Source organism: Triplophysa rosa, linkage group LG14, assembly GCF_024868665.1.
Source record: "Triplophysa rosa linkage group LG14, Trosa_1v2, whole genome shotgun sequence".
Taxonomy (NCBI): Eukaryota; Metazoa; Chordata; class Actinopteri; order Cypriniformes; family Nemacheilidae; genus Triplophysa; species Triplophysa rosa.
This window is the reverse complement of record NC_079903.1, coordinates 8,976,099-8,998,611: the sequence shown is the minus strand read 5'-3', so window position 1 is coordinate 8,998,611 and position 22,513 is coordinate 8,976,099. Positions and strand designations below refer to the sequence as shown.

At 36.1% G+C, this 22,513-nt stretch overlaps 1 protein-coding gene across 2 annotated transcripts; it reads right to left on the bottom strand.

Annotated features, from left to right (window-relative positions):
• Nucleotides 1-1,797: 1,797 nt before the first annotated feature.
• Nucleotides 1,798-19,180, bottom strand: tmprss4a (transmembrane serine protease 4a). 2 transcript variants are annotated; one of them, XM_057350869.1, is made up of 13 exons: nt 19,087-19,180; nt 11,509-11,563; nt 11,233-11,373; nt 10,367-10,519; nt 9,911-10,040; nt 8,453-8,566; nt 8,215-8,252; nt 7,750-7,915; nt 6,694-6,863; nt 4,630-4,725; nt 4,389-4,531; nt 4,117-4,266; nt 1,798-4,011 (listed from the first exon to the last, which is right to left on the bottom strand). In XM_057350869.1, the coding sequence occupies exons 3-13, from the start codon at nt 11,342-11,344 to the stop codon at nt 4,000-4,002; spliced, it is 1,284 nt and encodes a 427-aa protein (XP_057206852.1). In that variant the 5' UTR covers nt 11,345-11,373; nt 11,509-11,563; nt 19,087-19,180; the 3' UTR covers nt 1,798-3,999. The 2 variants fall into 2 exon arrangements, with proteins under 2 accessions (XP_057206852.1, XP_057206851.1); XM_057350868.1 differs by lacking the exon at nt 19,087-19,180 and adding an exon at nt 16,318-16,670.
• Nucleotides 19,181-22,513: the final 3,333 nt, after the last annotated feature.

The following is a 22,513-nucleotide window of genomic DNA, read 5'->3' as shown; positions in this document are numbered from 1 at the left end:
TGTTGGTGTCTCCATCACTTGCTCTCTCTCTTTCTGACACTAACACACAGCAGCTAGTCAGTTTTTAGGAGATCTCACTTGGCCTTTTGAATTCATTTATGGTTAACTTTTTTAACAATTTTGTGCTACTTGCAGCTTTGTTGCCTTTTGTGATTCGCAGTGGGGTTTTTTTAACTGACACATAAAGAAAGAGATTATGTAGAGCATCAATACTGTGAAAACAAAAGAAAGACAAATGTAATAAATAAGAAATAGGCATGTGGGCTTAAAATAGTGGACTGTTGTATGGAAAATAAGCAACGTGAACTGATCTTCATCAGATTTCTTTAGTATTATTATTATATTGCCTTTTCTTGTTCTGAAGTTTGAACTATTTTGCTATTCCATTTTTTGTGGTTTTACACAGATTTTCTACTTTGCTTTAGGATATTTATTGATTTGGTGTGGTGTGTAGCTGTTTAGCCATCTAGATGTGTGGTTTCTTGATAAGAGAGGTAAGGTTACTGTATGTCTGCAGGAATGGCTGGGATTCAATGGCTGGGAAATCTGGGATCGGTTAGTAATGTCTGCGCATTAAAAGCAGGCTGCATATCTGTGCATTACACACATTCGCAGGTCTCTAATGTGTTTCTCTGTGGATCCGTGCACTTGAAGGGAAATCGTAAGGACATTTAAAGAGACATGTCTCATTTAACAAAAACACATTCACGCTCAAGCAGTGCCGGACTTAGTGATTTGGGGGCCCTAAGCAATTTCAGGCATGGGGGCCCCAACAGTCGTACTATGCCCCCTTTTAAAACCCTTATTTTGCCATCTCGTTCTCAAAACGTTTTTCTCTACATTTTTAAATAAACTGTAAGTCACATCTTACTGTCTGTAAATAATTTGTCTCGAGGTGAAATAAAAACGAATTCACAAATAAAAAAACTAAATTCACAAACAAACTATTTACAACATCTGTTTACACTTTCATATTATTTTTGTGGTCTTGAGACCTTTCATGCATTTTTAGAAGACACATTTCTACAGTTTTTATACCCATCTCCACTGAACAGATTGGACCAGTCACCAAAGATTCGACAACAAAAGCAAACTACACTATCATTTTTTACACTGTACACTGTGACAACGGCACATTGTCATTTTCCGGGGCCGGGAGAAAACATACCTCTGTGTCTAGGCTACTGTGCCAGAGAGGTACTGCAGCTGCTGTGGGAGCAGCACTGATTGTGTTAGCCATCAGTGGAGTTTGTGTGAAACAAGTTTTGGAAGTTTGGCCACATTCTGGGGGAGGCAAATTCACGCAGATGTAGTAATAACGATACATTTTAATGATTGTATCTTCCTGACCATACGAAATATGATAGAAAACGTATATGTTATACATGCTATATATAAACTTCTGGGTATTTGTTGGAGGCCCCCTGGTTTCCTGGGGCCCTAAGCGGCTGCTTACCTCGCTTATTGGTTACGTCCGCCCCTGCGTAAAACGCTGTCTCACTTATTACAATGCATGCAACATTTACAGCTAGTAGAATAAATATTTACAGCTGCATTTTGATCTTGGTTAAAAAAAGTATATATATACAGTATATTAGACTTATGTGGTATACTTCAAATGTGCTTTATATGCACATGTCTTTTCTCTGTATTTTGCAGTGAGAATTTGCTCTTCTTACAAAAAGACATTTTCCAATGTCACAAAACCTCTTGCACTGTTTTAAGATTCTTGTACTATATTGATTGGAGAGTTTACCGATCTGAAAATCTGATCCTATTCAGGCACAGAATTTTTACTTTTTAAACGTTGGCTCAGAAAATATTGACTCTAAACTGGATTTCACTGCCTGGATGACTAACTCATTCTCACTGCCAAGCCAAGAGAGTATCAACACATTCCAAGACACTCTGTCTCCCTCTGGTGGATTTTAACACGTACGACCATTTTTAAAAGATCAAGTATTCCAGTCACATTTGCTGTGTTCAGAATTAGCATACTGCATACTATACAGGACACACTGAACGACGGCAACATTTTGAAAATTGTGATTCGAAATTGAATCCATAAAAAGATCAAATACCCATCAGTGCAGAACGTTCCCTTCATTTTAATTCACTTCCATTCCGTTTTTGAGAAAGGATCAGAGAAAGGAATTTGAATAATGCCCGAGCTGCTAGATTTTGATCACCGGCTCCGACCGAGCACTTTAAAAGCTTACAAGCACAGACATCACGTACTCAGAAAAAATGAACAAAAGATCATGTATGTACAGCTGTTTGTCTTTAAATTTCCCTTTGTACCAACATCTGTCATATTCCCTTCTCATTACTATGCACCTCAGTAGATTTCTCTGGATTGTATAGAATAAACTAATCAATATATCAAAAACAACATATAAAATAAAGGTTTGCATAAAAATATTACTTGTTTGTTGTCTTTTGTTTACTATAGGGAGTCAAATTTGTTATCCATTGGGAAGTTAATAGTGAGAGACGAAACTTACTGTTTACCCCTTTTATTATAATAAATCAACATGACCAACAGAACAAAATGTGTACAATATTTACAAAGAAATAACCTTAACTTTTACAAAGAGGGTAAATTCATCTTATCAAAAGCTTCCGTCAACACTCTATTTACACACATTTACCATACATCACAAAACAATGTCCATAAATTAACAAAATCAAAGTATACAAAACCATGTATATTTTTAATTCAAATAAAAACATACATTTTCTGATCTTTTTAACAAATATTGAAAGCTATTTGAGTTTCACAACCCAATGCGAATAATTTAATACTAATCCACAATAGTTCAGGTAACATGATTCAATGACCATGCCCACAGCAGCTAAATATGGTGTCACTCCTGTTTCGAGTGTTTAATCCCGTATTCTGTTCTCACAAAATGTGATTATTTCCAAATGTGGCATTCCACAACTAAAGTCACTCCTGAAGAATTCAAAGTGAGAACTGATTTTCATTAAAACAGCATATGAACATAAGTGTAAAAATCCCATTAAAAAAAGTTTCATGTTTGTCTTGTAAATTTTCTGCAATTTAAAGTTTTTCTTTACCGTATTTCAAAAATAAGTGAAAATCTGTAAAAACAGTGAAATTCTGTACATTTTCAAGTTTTTTTACAGTAGGCCTATACATGAAAAATCTGAAAAATAACATTTTTCCACAGTTTTCTTGAGAATTTGCAGTCTTTTCTGTAATTTAATGCTTTTCACCGTATTTCAAAAATACGTGAAAAATCTGTAAAAACAGTAAAATTCTGTAAAAACATTTTTTTTACAGTTTTGTGCTACATACATTAAAACAGTTATCTGTCTACCATACATTAATTTGAAAAATCTTGTAACCGTATAAGGAATCATAGCAACTTCAGGTGTGATTCCTATGTTTCGCGCACTCAAACATGGTTTGCAGTTGTCATGCCCAAAACTGCAATATGCACAGTATGAGGTCTCTATATCACATACCACAAAACAATCCATGATTACGTTTCTCAAGACCTCAAATGCATCACATAGACGCTCTACTGCATTTTAAAGGCACCGATGTATTTTTTTGGCAGAGCAAAACAGCTCAAGGATTTGACATCTTCGAGACAAAACAGCACTCTCTTGTGGCTGTTGAATGCATTTTACTGTGATTCAAACTGACAAAAGTGCATTGGTGCAGTCCACAGAAAGAGTGACTGTTCATTAATGTTCATTAACAGTATTTAGTGTGCATATGAATACATTATTTATAACGTTGTGCAAAATTATTCTAATGGCACCTTCAATTGTTTCACAAGACCCTGAGTGCAGACCACAGATTCTCACAACAATTCCTTGAGGTTTCCAAAGATTAAATTAGATTTTGAATTCCAAGTTTTAAACCATATACTGTACGTATAGTGCACGTTTTTTCTCTTTTTGCGTACTGATGATCTCTGGGAATCCATGTTGTGGGTTTGTCCGAGTGTGTCCTTTTTCCCAAACTCATGGAAACTCCTGAAAGCATTGGACAAGCATTAATATTCCCAGTCCTATGGCTACATAGACATTCAAGTGCAATACTGTTTTTCCAATAACACCTCAAGTTTCTCAAAGTCTTACCTGCATGACTGAGTGGACCCAGTCGATCATCTGGTCCATGTTGGTATAAACACCAGGACGATTTGCCCTGGCACAGCCCACACCCCAGCTCACCACCCCCACCAACATCCAACGCCCAGATGAATATACCAAAGGACCACCACTATCACCCTGAGAGAGAGAGAGAGAATTCAAGAGGTTATTGTTTAATACCACAATAACGCTTATCAGTTAGGCACATCATTTAACCGTACAGAGAAAACGAGAAGACTGTCCTCTCCTGGCACACATACCTGGCACGCATCTACATTGCCCTCTAGATAACCCGCACAGATCATCCTGAGACTTATGCTAGATCCATACACTGTGGAACTTGAACACTGTGCACTGTCTATGAGAGGGATCTGAGCCTTCTGTAGGTTTGAAGACAAACTACCTGCAGAAAAACATCCAGATAAGGTTAAAGACTTGATGAAAGTGAATTTGATATTGAGGATGTATGAGGATTCCGTGATAAGAAGGGATAAAGCGAACCTTTTTCCTTCACATGTCCCCAGCCAGTTACAACTAAGTTGTCTCCTGCTTGGAGGCCGAGGTCCTGAGGAGGAAGGCACACGGGCCTACGGGTTTCTGAATATAATGAAAATAAACATTACATTTACAGGTACAATTGAAGTGTTTTTAATTGTACACAAGTTGTTGCGTTGAACTTAAATATACGATTAAAGACTGTATATTTTATCCAAAACTGCTACAGTATGCAGTTACTACAATGCACAGTGCATTTAAGCAATACATTTTATCAGTATGTGTGATTTTATGTACTTTATGTACATAAACATTTTATGTTTGATATGTACTTTAAATAAAAAGTATAAAAGAAGTGTATACAATGTGGTGTAATTGTGTTTATTATAATTATTATTATTAATGATATTATTTTTTATGAAACTTTTAATTCATTAAAAAAATAAAAAGTATACAAGTGTATGAAATAAGGCGTGATAGTGTTTTTTTAGATGTTGTTTTTTATTAAACATTTTAATTAATTTTTGTCAATAATAATAAAAAGCATAAAAGAAGTGTATAAAAGGTGGTGTAATGGTGTTTATCTATGTTTATCTATTGTTATTTAAAAAACAGAATAACACAACATCCAGTTTTTAAATTCAAGCTAAATCAGACTCATTCTATCAAATATTTTTTTACATGTAACTCTTCTTCAAAACATGTAAAACATTCGAATTGTGCTGTGTAAAAAATGAACATGAACTTGTTTTAGTGCAGTGTAGAAGGTTTGTTATTTTGAACATTTCGTTGTTGCAAAAAATAAAATTAATTTGGAATTTGGGAGAAATTTTGTCACTATGTTACAGAATAAAACAAAAATGATCTTTTTAGAATTAGAAAAAGTAAATAATAATAATAATAAAATATTTTTCCAGTGCTATATAATCCAAAACTATTATTATATTATACATGTGACTTTTATGACATCATATTACAAAAACTTTTACACAAGCAATTTCTTTTCATTCTAAAATCTTGATGCTGAAAAACAAAAATCTATGAACATGTTGTGCATTAAAAATATTTACATAAAATATTAAAGGGGTGGTGCGATGGTGTGTCATGCATTCTGACTTCTTTACAATGTTAAACGTGCTGTCTTCTCATGCTTAACATGGTCAACTTTTCAAAAAACGAGTTGGGCGTGTTACGTAGTATTTCTGTGCTCGATACACTCCCCCAGCGATCATACGGGTTTCGGAAAGTTTTTTCGAACATATAAAACTGTTTCGTAACAATTTTTATTAGTCCCTTATTGGACAATTCTCCCGGAAAAGCACGCGGCACACCCACACGGCAGCAAGGAGAGTAGAAGGAGCACGCGCAGACGTCACTTTCACTTGTGTGCATGAGAGAGAGAGCATACGTTCGCGAAGTTCAGGTGTTTGTTTGTTCACTGCATTTGGGTGATGAATGTTATATAAACGGTGGATATAACGCTGGATTTGGAGATCGTTTGAAACTGATATATGGAGCCGTCCCAGCGCTAAAAGATGCCGGACATGAACCGCATGCGGTGAGTGAAACTGGTGTCTGTGTTTTGTTGGCAATGGGTGCGCACGTGCTTTAGTTCAGCCTACCCCTCCCCCCCCCGCACGCGCCGTATGCTTTCGGAAATAATCGTACAGCTGTATCTCTCTTTTAGAAATGTGATCAAACTAAATACTCTTCGAAGATATGAAGTATGCAATACTACTCTATAGGTACTCAAGATTAATATGAGATTGGCAGAAACCGCGTGTGTTAGGGCCGCTTTAATAAGGCAACAATAATATAAGCTGTCTCTAATGTAATTAAAGGCATAACAACTTCAGTGCTTGCCTCCAGTCTCAACAGAAAATGAATGTCTCAAAAATGAGAGTAACGCAGGAAAAACATATTGAATTTCTGGCTGACAGGAATGTTTTTATGTGGCGTGGTGAATGTCATCGTGTCAAAGGAAAGTCATTCATTCTTACTTTCCACCTTACTTCAAGCATCTTAATTTATAATCAGCAAGTCATGTGCATGCACGTATGGATCACGTACCTCCAACAGTAATAGGAGCTTGAAGTCTTATCATGGCGATGTCATAGTCATTCCGTGATGAGGTGTAATCTCTGTTGAGGATGATCTTGTCCACAGCAGAAGCCCCAGAAGAGGCCAGATATGTGATTCCAGAGACCACCCTCCATCTGCCCAGATCCTTCTTCCCCTCGCTAAAAAACACAGAAGCAAAGTTGCATTTTTACACACTTGTATGTTTTAATAATTGTAACTTCATTAAATTGTAGCTTTGATTGATTAACTGAGTTTTGAGGCAGCAACTTCTTTGAGACCCGATGAATCATTTTCTTTGTCTGATTCCTTTAAATGAATCAACTTACACAAATCTGACTGAACAGTTCGTTCTCTGATCTAGTCTAATTCAACTCACTGACTCGATTAGCAAAAAAAGAAGTGTTGCTTGAATGCACTGTAACTCACTTTATAAACAAAGCATCTTACACGAATGCATTCATGTAATGTAATGGCTCATGTTTTGAACAAGATGAATGACAATTCTCAGGCAGCGAGATTCTTAAACCGGGTGAACTTGTTTTAGTCAAGTAATACTTTCGGTGTTTCTGAAATAGTGAACGATAACAACTGACTCATATTGTCACTCTTTCTCACATGGAGCACAGACGTGACTGCTTTTTGTGTCTTGTTATACCTTTCATAGCATGCGCTATGAACAACGGCGCTGTGAAAGAGCATTAGTTGTTATGAACTTGATTTTTATCCATCTATTGAAAAAGAGTTGACAAAAGCTTGAATGAATGAATAAATGAAATGAGTTTCAATAACACCCCGTCACATTGTTGGAAAACAATTTGTTACATTGTATTGTGTTCATATTTTTAGTTCATAAAGTTGATGATTATACTATAAATAGGACAGTAAAGGTCAATGTCTATGTTGGTTACAGCCCTGTTGACACCTAAAAACTTGGCATAGTACACACTTGCACACAGCTCCTTGGCAGACTGATCTATGGACTGAACTGAGCATTTCAGATAAGAGAGACATACAAAAATATCCATATATATTTTCTGTACCCACCCATTGAAGCAGTGGGCAGCAGTGACCACCCAGCGTGGAGACACCAGTGATCCTCCACACGTGTGCTGACCGCTGTGCTGCAGGCTGATCTGCCAGGGCCAGTTCTCAATGATCGCATTCTGTCCCCCAACAATCCGGTCCTGGCTTGTGCTCACGCCACAGTCAGCTGGAAATAAAACAAGAATCGTTAAAAGAGTCATTCAATTTAAGAAAAAGAGGCCGACGTAAAATGTGTCCCATACGCAATTAAAAATCTCTGTCTTTTGAGTGTAATGTTTATTTTAACAAAACATGTTTTGGCATGTCACATTGTTCATTCTGACTCACTGCACGACATTCTGCATGACTGACTGTGTGAGTTATTTGATGTTTTATCTTTAGTGTTGTGTTTGTTTGTGTTTGTTGGGTTATTGAGTCATCCGCTAATAGGTTGTTGATTTAGGACGGTGTAGACCAAGTAATTACCTGAGCATGCCAACGTGACAACTGTACTGCATACCGTGCTGAGGATGAGGAAAAAGAGAAAGTTTTATTTCCTCATGCACAAACACGATAACGGCTCCAGTGCATTTTTAAATAAAGTGAAAAAAACATGTCATTTTTTATTTAAAATGAACATCACTTCATTGTCTAATGCAATGATATTTGTTAACGTGTCTCTGGATGTTTCTTGGGATCACTGTATATACATATATGTACTTACTGATCTGAAACAGTGGAGTGAAAAGTCTGTTGTTTACTTGAGCCCACAATGCAGAAAGATCTCTTTAAATCAGAGTTTAAAAGTCCTGTTTGCACTGTGCTGTACGATGGTGTACTAAGAACAGAAACAAGACAAAAGTTTGCATTTCAAATATCCTATAATCCAAAATTTGCAATTTGATCTAAATTAACTGAATTACAGACCCCATGAAATGGAATTTGAGTTCACGTGACATCTTTAAACATAAAATTGAAACAGAAAGTTTTAGGACATAGGCTTGTTTTGAAGGTCCAGTGTGTGAAATTTAGCAGCATCTAGTGGTGAGTTTGTGAATTGCAACCAAAGGCTCACTCCACCGAAGCACTATGGGTGACACAGAACTAAGATGTTGTCACATTTTTACTTATTTTCTCGAAGGAGAAAATGTATTTACAAAACGTTCTTTGTAGAGCAGTTTAGGGCTACTGCAGAAACAACATGGCGAATTCCATGTAAGGGGAACCATGGTCAGGGCTGTGCAGTGCACATAAATGTTGCACGTGCTACGAAAAAATCGGTCTGTGCTAAGAATAAATTTGTGTAGCACGTGTGTGATGCAGTTTTGAACGGTAGACAGAGCCGCTTGTTTGTGTGAAGTACGTTTGTCGTTGTGCTTGTTCGTGTGTGAGGTTAACTAATGGCGCATTTTCGTTTATATTTAGTTTTTGCGATTAAAACTTGTTTTCCAGCTGCATTGAGTCCATTTATCTAGACAAGATCTGTTTGAGTGAACCGTCAAACACACTGAACCCCAAGCGTCTTTGCGACGACCCGCCAAAACAAAAGTCAGCTTAATTTGAACCAGATGAATTTTTTTTTACTTGTAGTACATTTATAAACTGTAGTAAACACTATAGTATACTTTAATATTTACTATAGTAAGGTTAAACAATACTGTGGTACCCAAGAATTTCACTATAATGAAATAAGTATTACATAATAAATACTACAGTATACTACTGTTTTTTTATGGACAAATGTATTTACTATTGTATAGCAATACATTGAAAATACAGAACTGCCTATTTATGTAATGAACTGCACTTTTTATACTACAACTATTTGGCCTGTGCTACAAAACGTTAAGCCTCTGTAGCACCGGTGCTATGTGCAAAAAAGGTTAATGTACAGCCCTGCCCATGGTGTATGTAGATAAAAATAGCTCATTCTAGGATAATAAACATAGCACTTCAAGTAATTCTGTCAATAGATCCTTTGAAAAATTACACATTGGCCTTAATGTTTTTGTCATGCCCAACAGAGCCATTGCATTTTACAATTACGTTAGTAATTTTACAATTAAATTAAATGTATATCAGTATATGTGTTTTCTGAGATTAAATCAATGACCTTTGCATTGCAAACTTTGACTTCTTGGGGTCTTTAAAGTCTGCATTATGTATTCAGGCTGAAACTTACACTGTGTATCCCAGAATTTGGCACGCGGTCTCTGCGTGTTCTTGGCTGAATCCCTGTGCACATACACTTCTCCAGTTATTGTTAACAGGGTTGTAAACCTGTAGCACATTACGAGATGAGATCAGCCGTACTATGGAAAGGAAACAAAGACAACAATTGAAAACTTTTTCATCACACTACACTGTATACTGTGTATACTGTAATTATCGATAAATATACATTTTACTACATATAAATGTAAAACATATTAAAGGCAGCGAAAACATTTTCGAATAATATGAAAATTTACATTTACATAGGAAAATGACAAGTTAAAGAAAAAGTGCAGGTCAGGCGATTAAGTTTTGTTTATCTCTTAACTGGATGTGCGTATCTTTACATGCATGTCTCTGGGGCGGGGAATGTAGGCGTGTGTGCACGTGCATATCTGCATGCGTGTTATTACAGGTGACTTACAGGGGAATGTGGAGTTGGTTCCAAACTTCGTGACACAGGCTGACTCATCTTCTGCTCCGCTGCAGTCCTCTTTACCATCGCAAGCCTTCTCCACAGGAATGAACTTAACCGACTTGGAGCAAAAGTAATACTTGCTTTCGATCAGCTGCTTGACTGTGCCACGATGGATGATTTAGACAAAGAAACAAGAAAAAAGATCCGCAACTGAGTTCAGACAAATCTTTTTGTGTTTCATCAGTCATAATAGCAAAAGGGCTGTCACAATATACTGGTATTGACAACAGCTGTAATATTAATAACTCTGATCATTGGTTTTGTATTAAAACATACATGATACAATTGTAAATAATTCAGTGCCAGTGTTTGGTTGGCACATTAACATAGTAGGTGGTGGTTTTATGCTGTTTAATGTTTTGCCTTTAGAGCATCAATGGTTACAAACTTTAGATTGACCAAAAATGAGAAAACAAAAATGAAAGAATTTGACTGATAGCATCATGTATTCATTTTATTTTAAGAGATATCACAATAAACTAAAGTGATTTTTTTAATTTTTGCCTCGTGTAGTGAAAATATATAATATAGTATATGATATTGTGACTGCCCTATAGATCAACTAAAATAATTTCGCTAAAGGAACGAACTAACAAATGATTTGTTTATGATTTATGCCTTTAGCTTCAAGCAATAGTTCCAAACGGTTCCTCCATAAAACACGAACGTTAAAATGTTTGTGTTATTTGTTTTAAATAACAGCAGGCTTGACACAAGGGTGAATAAATAACACATTTTATAACACATGTAATTTTCTGTGTGATCTAGACATTCACAGTCATATAATAGAGGTGGGTGTCATGATAACTTACTAAAGTAAGCAGCCACAGCCAGGATGGCCAGTATGACCAAAACTATCAGGATTATAATAATGATCTTTCTTATGGAGATCCTTTTCCCCTTCTCGGCCTTTGGAGCTGTCATGGCTTTTCTGTGTTTTCCCGGACGTGGCACTATAGAGGAAAATAGGGAAGGGAACTGGTCTGGTTTATTTCTCGTAAGACACCCACTGGAATATCGGGTATTACAATGACACGTGTTTACGATACACGTCTTATACAATAGACCAACAAGCCAGGATACTGTACCTTGCTGCGTTGGGTTCAAAGGTCTTGTATTCTCTTCAGGCACCTGAGTTTGACCCTGAGAATAAGAAAAAGAGAAGGAAGTAAAGACAGAGAGATGAGAACAAAGAGAGAGGGAAAGTGTGAGACAATTCTGTTGTTTCCATTAACACATATGCCCTGTGGCTTTCTGACTCAACTGTACATTTCTGTATCACTTTCGGTGTGACATGGGATTTTTTTCAAACAGTTCTTTGCAAACTCTTCCTGGTAAACTGTCCTACTGTTCATTTTAAGTCTAAAGTTACATGGCGAGCCGTAAGAAAAACTTTGATTTAAATGTGATAGAAAAGTGTAAGAGACACATGGAACATAATATGTTTCCACTCGCTTTTCAAACTGTTGATCTCTTCTGTCCATGACATTATCATTAAAGCATAAGAAGGCCCCACTAACGCAAAAAATAAGATATATACTATTTTGTGTTTGACTAGAATAAAAACATTTATATATTTTTAATCGTATCTGCGGAAACAAACAGAACATGTTTAACATTTTGAACAAGAATAGGTTACAACATGAAATGCTGTACTATTCAGCTCTATTTACTGTACAGGTCACTATGCAAATGTTTGGTATTTTGTGGTATTGACCGTGCTGGGATAATGTGAAACAAGAGATTTTGCACAAACTTTTGAGTTCATGCATTATTAAGTGCCACCTGTGCACGTCATGAAAGCACATCCTAAACAAAGACATTTGAGAATGTAGGCATGTTTTTAAATGTGCATTTTCACTTTAATGCTAGTAATATGCCTGAATACTAAATGCAAAAGAGATTTTCACTGGTGGTGTCTGATTTTTATGACAAATATGACATTATTATACGTATGAATTTATTACATACTGTATATTTTTAATAGTGTAGTCTTAGTCTTTCCAGCTGTTGATCTGGTCTGGTTATGTCAATCGGTGATATGGAAAATTAAATGAGTCCCATGGTTGCCATGCATAGAGACCAGTGCCCTTATGACTAAGCATCTACACTTCTCTTGTGTATCTATGCAAAGCCATCCGTCTGTCTGATTTAATTTTCATATGCACCTGGTAAACCAGAGGTTTGCTGGTTGACTTCATCGAAAATATCGTTACAACACATTTAATGCGTTGGTGTTTTTCAGATAATGTAGAAGGTGGCTTTTTCGTTGTATTTTAAACGTCTTTTAAGCACCTGGACACAGATTTGCACATGAACCACATTTACAAGTAAACATTGACTAAATTCTAAGTAACTATTGTTCTTAGTTGGTATACCGAATACGTATAAGTATTCTGAGTCTATTGCATTCATGTCATTGTGACATGTTTGAAATCACTCTCCGGACTATGAGACTATATAAAACGAAACCTAATGTAAGCCTGCTTGTCAAACAGAGACTAACACTTACTATCTGTCAAACGATGATTCCAGGCAGTTCAGTCACCCACTCAAATAACACACAAAACACCAGCCAAAACAAACAACCATGTCCAAACATATACACAAACATGAATGCTGAGCGCTACAGGTTTAGCTACTTTACTGTGGTCTTCACAATGACATCTTTTGTATCGGTGAAGATTAATGTGTTAGCCATATCCACCTAAACAAAGCCTTTATATTTAAGTCTTTATAACTGATATATTTGTCAACAGAACAGCCATTACATTTTTATTTTATGAAGTTTGAATTAAGATATAACTGATCAGTTGTGTTAACACATACAAGGTCATTTTTATAACATAATTGAGCTCTATTGAACCAATGTATGAATAAAGTTTGATCACTACAGTTTGTGATTTTCTACATGCATGCATGATGAATAATTCATTACTTTAGGTCACATTTTAACAGAAAATTGCTCACTTGATTAAAAACAATATCACTGCATGTAATGAGGAAAGCAGATTTTTCTTAATGGTATAATATATGTCAATCATGACTCTTTAACTGCAAAGAGGTGTCATTGGGTGTCACCAATAATTCATTCTGACCAGGTGCATATTTTTACCTGCCAACATGAACTACTTTTAAGAATGTGGTGTGACAGGCTATGAATCTGTGAGCTTGTACTGGTGCATATGTACAGTACAACAAACTATACACTGTAGCTATGTCCTTGTCTACTCACATAAAAGAAGTTATGCTAACACAAAACAACCAGTATACATGAGCTGCATCCATCATGTGAAACTGTTCCACAGCGTCATCGGATATTAGAGCCGGGTTTTGGGGTGTGTTTGTTTAAAAGTTAGTGAACCATTGTGACACACCTCATATTGCCCTTTTTCAAAGAAGATCATAATTAATAATGTCTTGAACCACAAGGCATTTAAACAATGCCCTGAGGACACAATGCATTTTGTGGGTATAATGTTGTAGTTTTAATAGTAAACAAACTATTCCTTATTGGGTGTATAATTTATAGGCAAATTTGCTTGTTACCCATTGTTTTTTATTTGTTTTGTGTGGTTTATGAATACTTTTAGTTTTATTATATATTATGTATTTCATACATATTTTTATATACATTTTATTTAACATTTGTATAATGTTCATGTTTTGTTACTCAGCCAATGTTCACGGGTCTGGTCGACCCACAGCATTATCACATTCATGAAAAAAGATGCTATTTAAAAAATGTACACTGTAAAAAACTTTAATTTTAAAATCTGTAATATGGGTAAAAGCAACATTATCTTAGAAATATAAATTGTTGAGGTGGAAAAATATATATTGTTTAATTAATGTTAGGCTATAATGGGTCTCATAGACCTGAACACTGTACAGGGGTTAATCTGTTGAATTTTTATATTGGTTTAATATTTATGGTTGGAAAAAACGTTACAAAATTAAGCTATATTTACAATTCACAAATGTTGGTAACCGGGTGACAGAAACTGCCAAATTTGACCTCCTGAGATTGACAATCAACATGTTCTGAAAGTTAAGCCCCTGTTTCGCATCCTCTCCATGGAAAGTGTATTTACACACGTTGAGATAATGAAATTGGAACCTGTAGTTCCCCTTTGCAAATACTGAAACCATATAATCAGTGCCATAGTGACAGAGAGAATTAGAGATTAAACAGAGAACCTGAAAGTGGAACGTCATCTAAATGAATCATTATCACATGAGGAGATCAGGGCGATCACCCAGTGCAAAATAACACATGCACAGCAAAATCGCCAGTGTTAAAAAAGCTCAAATTAACACTCACAGTGTATATATAATCGAAGTGTGGATTATATATACACTGTGAGAGTTAATTTGACCTTTTTTAACACTGCCGATTTTGCTGTGTGGGAGTTTAAGAAGAGACAGATACCTGGAGGAAAGGATAGAAACATTTCAAGCATCACAAATCTTAATTGTATATGAACCATATTGTGTTGATGCACAGACCATAAGATTTCAAACCAGACAGGGAGGGAAACAAAATAAAGACAATCTTGTAAAACAGGATCATCATGGCCTAAGATTGACTGTTGACTAGATGCTATGTCACTATATCAAACAATGTCCAATGCCATGTAGAAAAATGAGGAATAGTTGAAGGTTTGATCAATAACAAGCTGGCCCTTCCAGTATATCTGGATCTATGAGAATACTCACAGAAAAGTGTCAAAAAAGACAAAATATTTATTTAAAAAAATGTATCCAGCATAAAACAAAATTTCAGTGCAAATTTTGGTTGATTCTAGTTCGTGTCATTTACATTTATTTGGCAGACGCTTTTAACCAAAAATGACTTGCAGGTAATTGAAGGTAAACATTTTTATCAGTATGTGTGTGTGGGAACTGAACTCGAGACCTTTGAACTGCAGCACAATGTGCCATCAACTAAGCCACAGGAACACCATTGCAAGACTGGTTTGACAGAAAACTACACCAGTGCAGCTGAGCCCGTGTTGACTGTTTGCCATTTTAAGTGCTGTTAGAATCAAACCGCTCAAGACCAGAAAAGACTTGCTGACTACATCTGACTGACCCAAATTTCCTTCAGGTGAGATCAAAGGTGACTGATGCCAAATCGGATTAAATACACGGACCAACCCAGACAATAAAACTGGAGTTCAGCTTTTGTTAATAACATCTCTGTTAGCAGGAATACAGATCTCATCCGGATCTTTCGCAGGAACCTGTTTTTAGATCTATTCAAATGGCTTAAATGCAAAGTAGGCCATGAAACAATGCTTTAGTAGTAATGACAAAGAATACAAGTTTCGCAAAAGATTAAGTTTGTAATACTAAAAACACTGTTTAGAAGTAAAACAGCACATGACAGTGATTGATAAAGATGTGCTGGCCTTGCAATCTTCAACACAAAAATCCAGTTTTGTTCGTTTAAAATGTGAAAGTCATGTGGAAAGCTAATAGCCTATATACAGTAGTAACACTAACAACCAAACCAAACTGCAACCAGTGCTCACCATGTATTCATGAAAAGATGAGATTTGACTTTTGGGTAATACTGTATGCGTTATATGAGTTTCAAGCTAAATTAAGATTTTAAAATATAAAGCAAATGATCAGCAGAAGGTGCAATTCAAAGGAATAACTTTTTGCGCAATATAATGTATTCAGTACAGCCTATACGGAAAACATGCCAATTGGTCCATTCTTCCACCGCAATTACCACTCCTTTACCTACTATAAACATCCGAATTTGTTTTCGAAGATACAAAAACACTTGTGTTTTTTACATGCATTTGCTTGGAAACCAGCTCGAGGATGCCCCTTTTTCTCATGTTACGCCAATCAAAGCAAGCAAAACATCTGGTCACACTCACCTTCATTGTTTTGTTGTTGTTGTTGACGTGTTCTTGCACTCTGCTGGTCGTAGTGCCCACAGCAGATTGGGCAGTGGAGACCACACGAGCCACTTTATGCCTACAGGAACACACCTAACTATCTGATCTCTTTCCTCAGTATTTCTTTAAACAACCACTGCTACCTGATCTACCTGAGCTCTGTTTCAAACTCGCTCTGCTAGACTGTGTTTAAAAGGTTCTGCCCAGCTGACTTCAGTTCTGTGTAGATTTGTTTGGAGCGTATCAGCCCCCGTCCCAAATCCTCACCTATGTAACCCTACACCTCCGCCCGTCTACCTAGATCCTCCCTCTTCTCTCTTGCATTCACTTCCTCCTCATGATGTCTGGGAGGGGTTACAAATGGACATGGGATGATGCAGACGTTGACACCTCATACACCTCATCAGTTTTACATATCCCGGATCTACTGTTTCTATGAACCTCTGACTGTTAGTTTATCTGCATTATGCATAGTGTTATTCGGGTTTTCAAACGAGGACAGCTCACAAAATGTGATGTGTCACCGAGTTAAGTGGATTTGGAAATTACAGATTTTCACCATAAACGATACGTCACTTTTTATCCACTTTTTCTGTTTTGTTCTTAACAGACGACACTATATTTTACAATATTAAATAAATATTAAATAAATAGATCAATCTTAGGCTTTTGGACTTTTTAGAGTCTGCTTGATGTTGATGACTGTCAAATCGTGTTCAAATTTGATTCGCTTCATTTCATGTCAGTTCAGTTCAGTCCAGTTCCATTATTGTCATAGCTTAATGCAATAAAATTTGTTGCTTGGCTTTTAGCTATTTGGGTCATTACTGCCTTGACAACCTGTTAGTACTGGTGCATGTTTCCAAAACTTGACAGCTTTCGGTCTTCTACTATTTCAAATGAGGAGTAAAGATACTCAACAAAACTATCCACGAGTTTGCTATTATACACAGCCGGAAATTCACAAAGCACACGTTCGTGTACTGTATGTTATTTTTCTCCTTTTTCCAAAAACTGAAACCACCTGAACTCGATTGTTAGATTAAACCTAGCACTGGTCACGCAATGCAAAATCAGCCAAAGAATGAATCATTCACAGCTCCTATAACCTAGTCAATCTGATCTAGAAAACTGTTGTAAAGTTCACTTTGACAACTCTGGTGCATTGCTTCTTTAACACCTTCACACATCCCTTTGTGCAAAACAAATCATCCAGTTGATATTAAAGGAATAGTTCACCTTCAAAGCCTTCATTTATTCACCGTGTTGTCATTTTAAACCTGTGTGATTTTCTTTCTTTTGCAGAACACAAAAGTAGATATTTTGTTGCTAACCAAAAACCGTTGGTCCCCATTGACTTCTATTGTATCGACACAAAACCAACAGTTACCAACATTTTTCAAAATATCTTCTTTGGGGTTCTGTGTGAACTATTCCTTTAACTTCTCTCTAATATAGAGATAAACCTAAAAAATAAATTGTATGTCCATTAGGTTACAATGGACACCATGACTGAAGCGTCATACATTTGTGTGTTTTACAGGACCTAAACAGTACATAAAGAACTGACTGTGACGTTGCGGGAATGTCATCATGTTTCTGTTTAGGCTCAGGTCAGAATTTGACCTCTGTGGTTGATGAGCGTGACCCCATGATACTCTTTTTGGACACTGTCAGTGACAAGTGAAACTCAATGACAAGACTTTTCTTTAACCGAGAGAGCAGAGAGTTATTTACCGTGGCTTTAACAGCTCATTGAAGCCATGTTCATTACAAAACGTGTTTATCTGCCACTATTATGATGTAGAGATACTAACATTCCACGTGAGCTAATGACTCACTCTGTTTTTATATTTCAAATTAGTCTAAAATTGAACTAGAATGTGAAAAACAAGGTGACAAAACTAGTATGAATGCTGCTTGGTTGCCTATATATATATTTATTACACGGCTCAGTCACGACAATCCATTATAAATATGTCTTTTAATAACATGTATGACATTATATTTACGAATTATTAAACCAATTTGCCTGTTCGTGACGTTTGAACGCCGTTTCTTACTTTAAAACTGAAAGTAAAGGGCTTTTCCTCACAGAAGGTCTGCATTCGGTAAAAATGAGCTAATAAAATATTTCAAATTCACATTTTATGTCCAGTTTTTTTCTCATGTGGGAAGTAGCCGTGTAATAAGCAGGATAATGTACAAGCACTCGGCTGTTATCACGAAATAAGCCCCTTCATACCTTACATAACTGGAATGTTGAAACTAATGAATGTTATTAATGCTAATATATTATTGATTTTTGACCTTTACGGAAGAATGCATGTTTTTGGATTATATCTGACTGATCATTTATCACATCAGATTGTCTCACATGACACCATTTCGGAGGTTTCAATATTTCAAAATTTTTCTTTTTGTGTTTCCTGTTTCTTTAACAAGCCCATGCTGGTAAACACTGTACATACATCCTTCCGGAAGCACATAGACGCACCTTTTAATGAAAGTCTAAAGGAAGTTTTTAGCGTAATAATTGTTGTGATGTTGATCTATTAAAAGGCTCACAAGGCAACAAGAAATCCAGTCTACTACATTTTAATAATGTGATAATAATTTGACTTTTTTTCTAGAATTCATCACAAATACATAAAAACACTGGATTTTTTTAACTAAGACTGTTTTTGTTTAAAATAAGATCTATATGTTAATATTAATTATCATACTCAAAAAAAGTTTGTAACTTACTGGTTTATAGAAATCGCATGACTTTTATTCCAAAAGGGTTCTAAGCCGAATTAAAACAGCAAGTTGTGTTGCATCCTGGATCTTTCACTCTCTGTGTCTTACATCCTTTGTGGTCTTTGAGGGAGGCAGTCTTTCATTTGTAGAGCAAACATACACCTTAAATCCACACCTGTGTACGACCCCTGACTCTTTCTCTCTATTTGTCAGGAACTGTGACGTGTTTTTTAACAGGAAGTTTTTTTATCATCCTTTACAGAAATTACCTTGTATGAAATCAGATATAAGGAAGTGTTAATGGTTATCTAAGTTTGTGTGTGTGGTGAATTACTGTCAACTCATGTCTTGATATATGATATACAGGAAAATGTGCTCACTTTACTTTGCTGTATTGCACAGTATACGTGTGGGAGGAGTTACCTGTTTACAGGTACTGTACGCTGGATGTGTTACATTTAAATAAGAACAAAAACAATCACAGGCCAGAGACCTCCAAGAGGGAGGGTCTTAGCAAGCGGGTGTTTCAAATTTGTAACAGACTTATTTTCCTAAAAGTTTGTCCAAGATTTATTTATGTAGGCTATGTGTACATACGTTTGTGCATATAGGACAACGTTCAAGTTTTAAATGTAAGCGCCCTCTATAGCGATTGTTATGAAAATGACCCATGCCGTTTTGTGCAGTCAGATAAAGATGCATTTATATTGCATTTGTAAAAGTATTAATGGTTTAAAAAAAATATGATTTCAAAGATGTTTTAAGAGCACCTAACCCCAATCCCTCCCCTTACCCTAAACCTATAATCACTTGTCAGCCATTAAACACAACAGAGGAGTAAAAGTAGTCACATACAGTATGTATATATTCCATTAAATGAACAAAACAGTATAAACGTATTACAAACAAGTCGCGTTGCAAACCTTCTGAACTGAAGCCATAGGATAACTTTATACAAGGAATTCCAGGAACGGACATCAACACATATGTGACCCTGGACAACAAAACCAGTCTTATGGGTCAATTTTTCGAAATTGAGATTTTTACATAATCTGAAAGCTGAATAAATAAACTTTCTATAGATATGAGTTGTTAAAATAGGACAATATCTGGCTGAGATACAACCGTTTAAAACTCTGGAATCTGAGAGCACAAAAAAATCAAAATATTGAGAAAATTGCCTTTGAAGTTGTTAATCAGGGGCACTGTGGCAGACCATCCACTCACAAAAATAAAGTTTTTATATATTTAAGGTAGGAAATTTACAAAATATCTTCATGGAACATGATCTTTACTTAATATCCTAATGATTTTTGGCATAAAAGAAAAATCGATAATTTTGACCCACACAATGTATTTTTGTCTTTTACTAAGAATGTTCCCGTGCTACTTAAGACTGGTTTTGTGATCCAGGGTCACATATTTAAACAAACCTGGGCTGCGTTCAGCCCCGACAAAACGTTGCAAAACGTTTTTTAAACGGAAACGGTGGTGCGGTTGAACACCCTGTTGTGATGACGCAAGACTTGAACTATGACAGCTGAGAAGGCCATTCTTTGTGTTCTTTTTGAAGAATTTTCAGAGCCTGATGAAATCGGTATAAATACGTGTTGAATACTGCAAAATACATATCTTCTAATATCTTCAATTGTTGCGTATACCGAGCTGCAGCGGACACATAACGACTTTAGTTCGGACCCATTGTGCGAGCTGTCTCTTTAATACCGCGTGGGTTATCATGTTGCTGCTGATTGGGCTGACATTCTTGACACACCCACCAAACAAGAGAAAACGTATCTCAAACCTTGTTGCACACCGTTTCCAGGAAATGTGTGGTTCAACCCGGAAACCGTAGCAAAAGTTGCGCACCGTTTTGAGCTTGAACATGCCCCAGAACATTAGAAAGACGTAATTGGTAACGAGAGCCAATGATATTTCACTATTAAGGCTGACCTAACTTGGCGCCAGATTTGAAAATAGGGAAACAGCACATTTTTTTCATTCTTCGTTTGTTGCTAGTGTGAATGTAATAATGAATACATTGTAATCCTCTATGTGTGTATTGTTTGTAATGTTCTTGAATAAAACCATAAAAAAACACAGCAGAAACCGGAAGACAGCAGATGGTGATCGTTTTCGCGTCTGTTCCTTATATAAATTAGGGATGGGGAATTCGGGCCGATACTATGGAAGCATATTGGTTGCTATTTTCAATTTGAAATGCAATCCGCAAAATGGCAATGCAGTATGTCAAATGACAATGCAATTGTGTATTTAAATATACATTTGAAATAACACATGTGCAACATTAAGTGCGAAATAAAAAATAAAATTATATCATTTACATTTGTCAGTTTCTACACTAGTTTTAACATGTTATTTAAATGGATATTTTTAACGCTCTTTAAGTTGCAAAATTAAAATGAAAATGCATTCCCAGCATTGATTATATATGTTTAAGATAGTCAAGCAAAACTGTAGCAAAATGAAAATTCTACTGTTATTTTCCCTAAATAAATTAACATTAACAGGTTGAACATTTGGGATTGCATTTTCATTTACACACAGCGCGTTGGGTGTTGCAATATTCAATGTGGACTTGAAAATGTATTACGAGCTGGCCACACCCCCTCTCCGGTACAGTGTCATTGCGTGAAGGCGGAGCCTAAAATACTAAATATTTTAACCTTTTAATCTATGACATAAAACACACCAGTTATAACCCACTTGTGATTTTTAAAGCTTTATCGAGTCTTAAAAACAGTGGTTGCAAAAACGTTGCTAAAATCGACTACATCCTTTGGCGGGTACATTAAATGTCATCACGCATAAAAATCTCACAAATAATAGGCACAAATCCTTAAAAGTGTGTCATTTGGGACACATCTTATAATGTTCAAACAGGATGCAGGTGTGACTGTCAAAATTTAGGAGAGTGCGCCCTCATACCCAGATAGCACAATCCATCTGGTTTACGTCTATTTGACGTCTGCATTTACATCCGCAAGACATCTGCAATACATAGTTTGCTCATCTGCAATACGTCTCAGAGACGTTTGAACGTCTGTAATACATCTGCTAAAGATCTGGAGATCTGCTGCGTAAAAACATCTGCTAAACATCTTAGAAAGAGCAGCTTTACATCCATTCTAAATCATACACATCTTACAGACATCTTCTAGATGTCTATATGACGTCTGACAGCAGACATCTCTGAGACGTATTGCAGATGAGCAAACTATGTATTGTAGATGTCTTGCAGATGTAAATGCAGACGTCAAATAGACGTAAACCAGATGTATGTGTGCGATCAGGGTATGGTTGGAGTCAGAAGTAGCAGCCTGAGGTGTGACACTAATGCTCAAACTTAATCTATGTCCTGAAGTAATGTTATGTTTTCCGAAAACACAAGATCAATTACATGCCTTCTAAT

Bases quoted from the DNA above. Each gene is read 5' to 3' on its own strand.
- tmprss4a (XM_057350868.1), bottom strand. The intron at 8,567-9,910 runs GTAAGTTTCAGC...TTCTGTTCTTAG, and splicing joins CAAATTCTGGGATACACAGT to TACACCATCGTACAGCACAG. The intron at 6,864-7,749 runs GTGGGTACAGAA...TGTGTTTTTTAG, and splicing joins GCTGCCCACTGCTTCAATGG to CGAGGGGAAGAAGGATCTGG.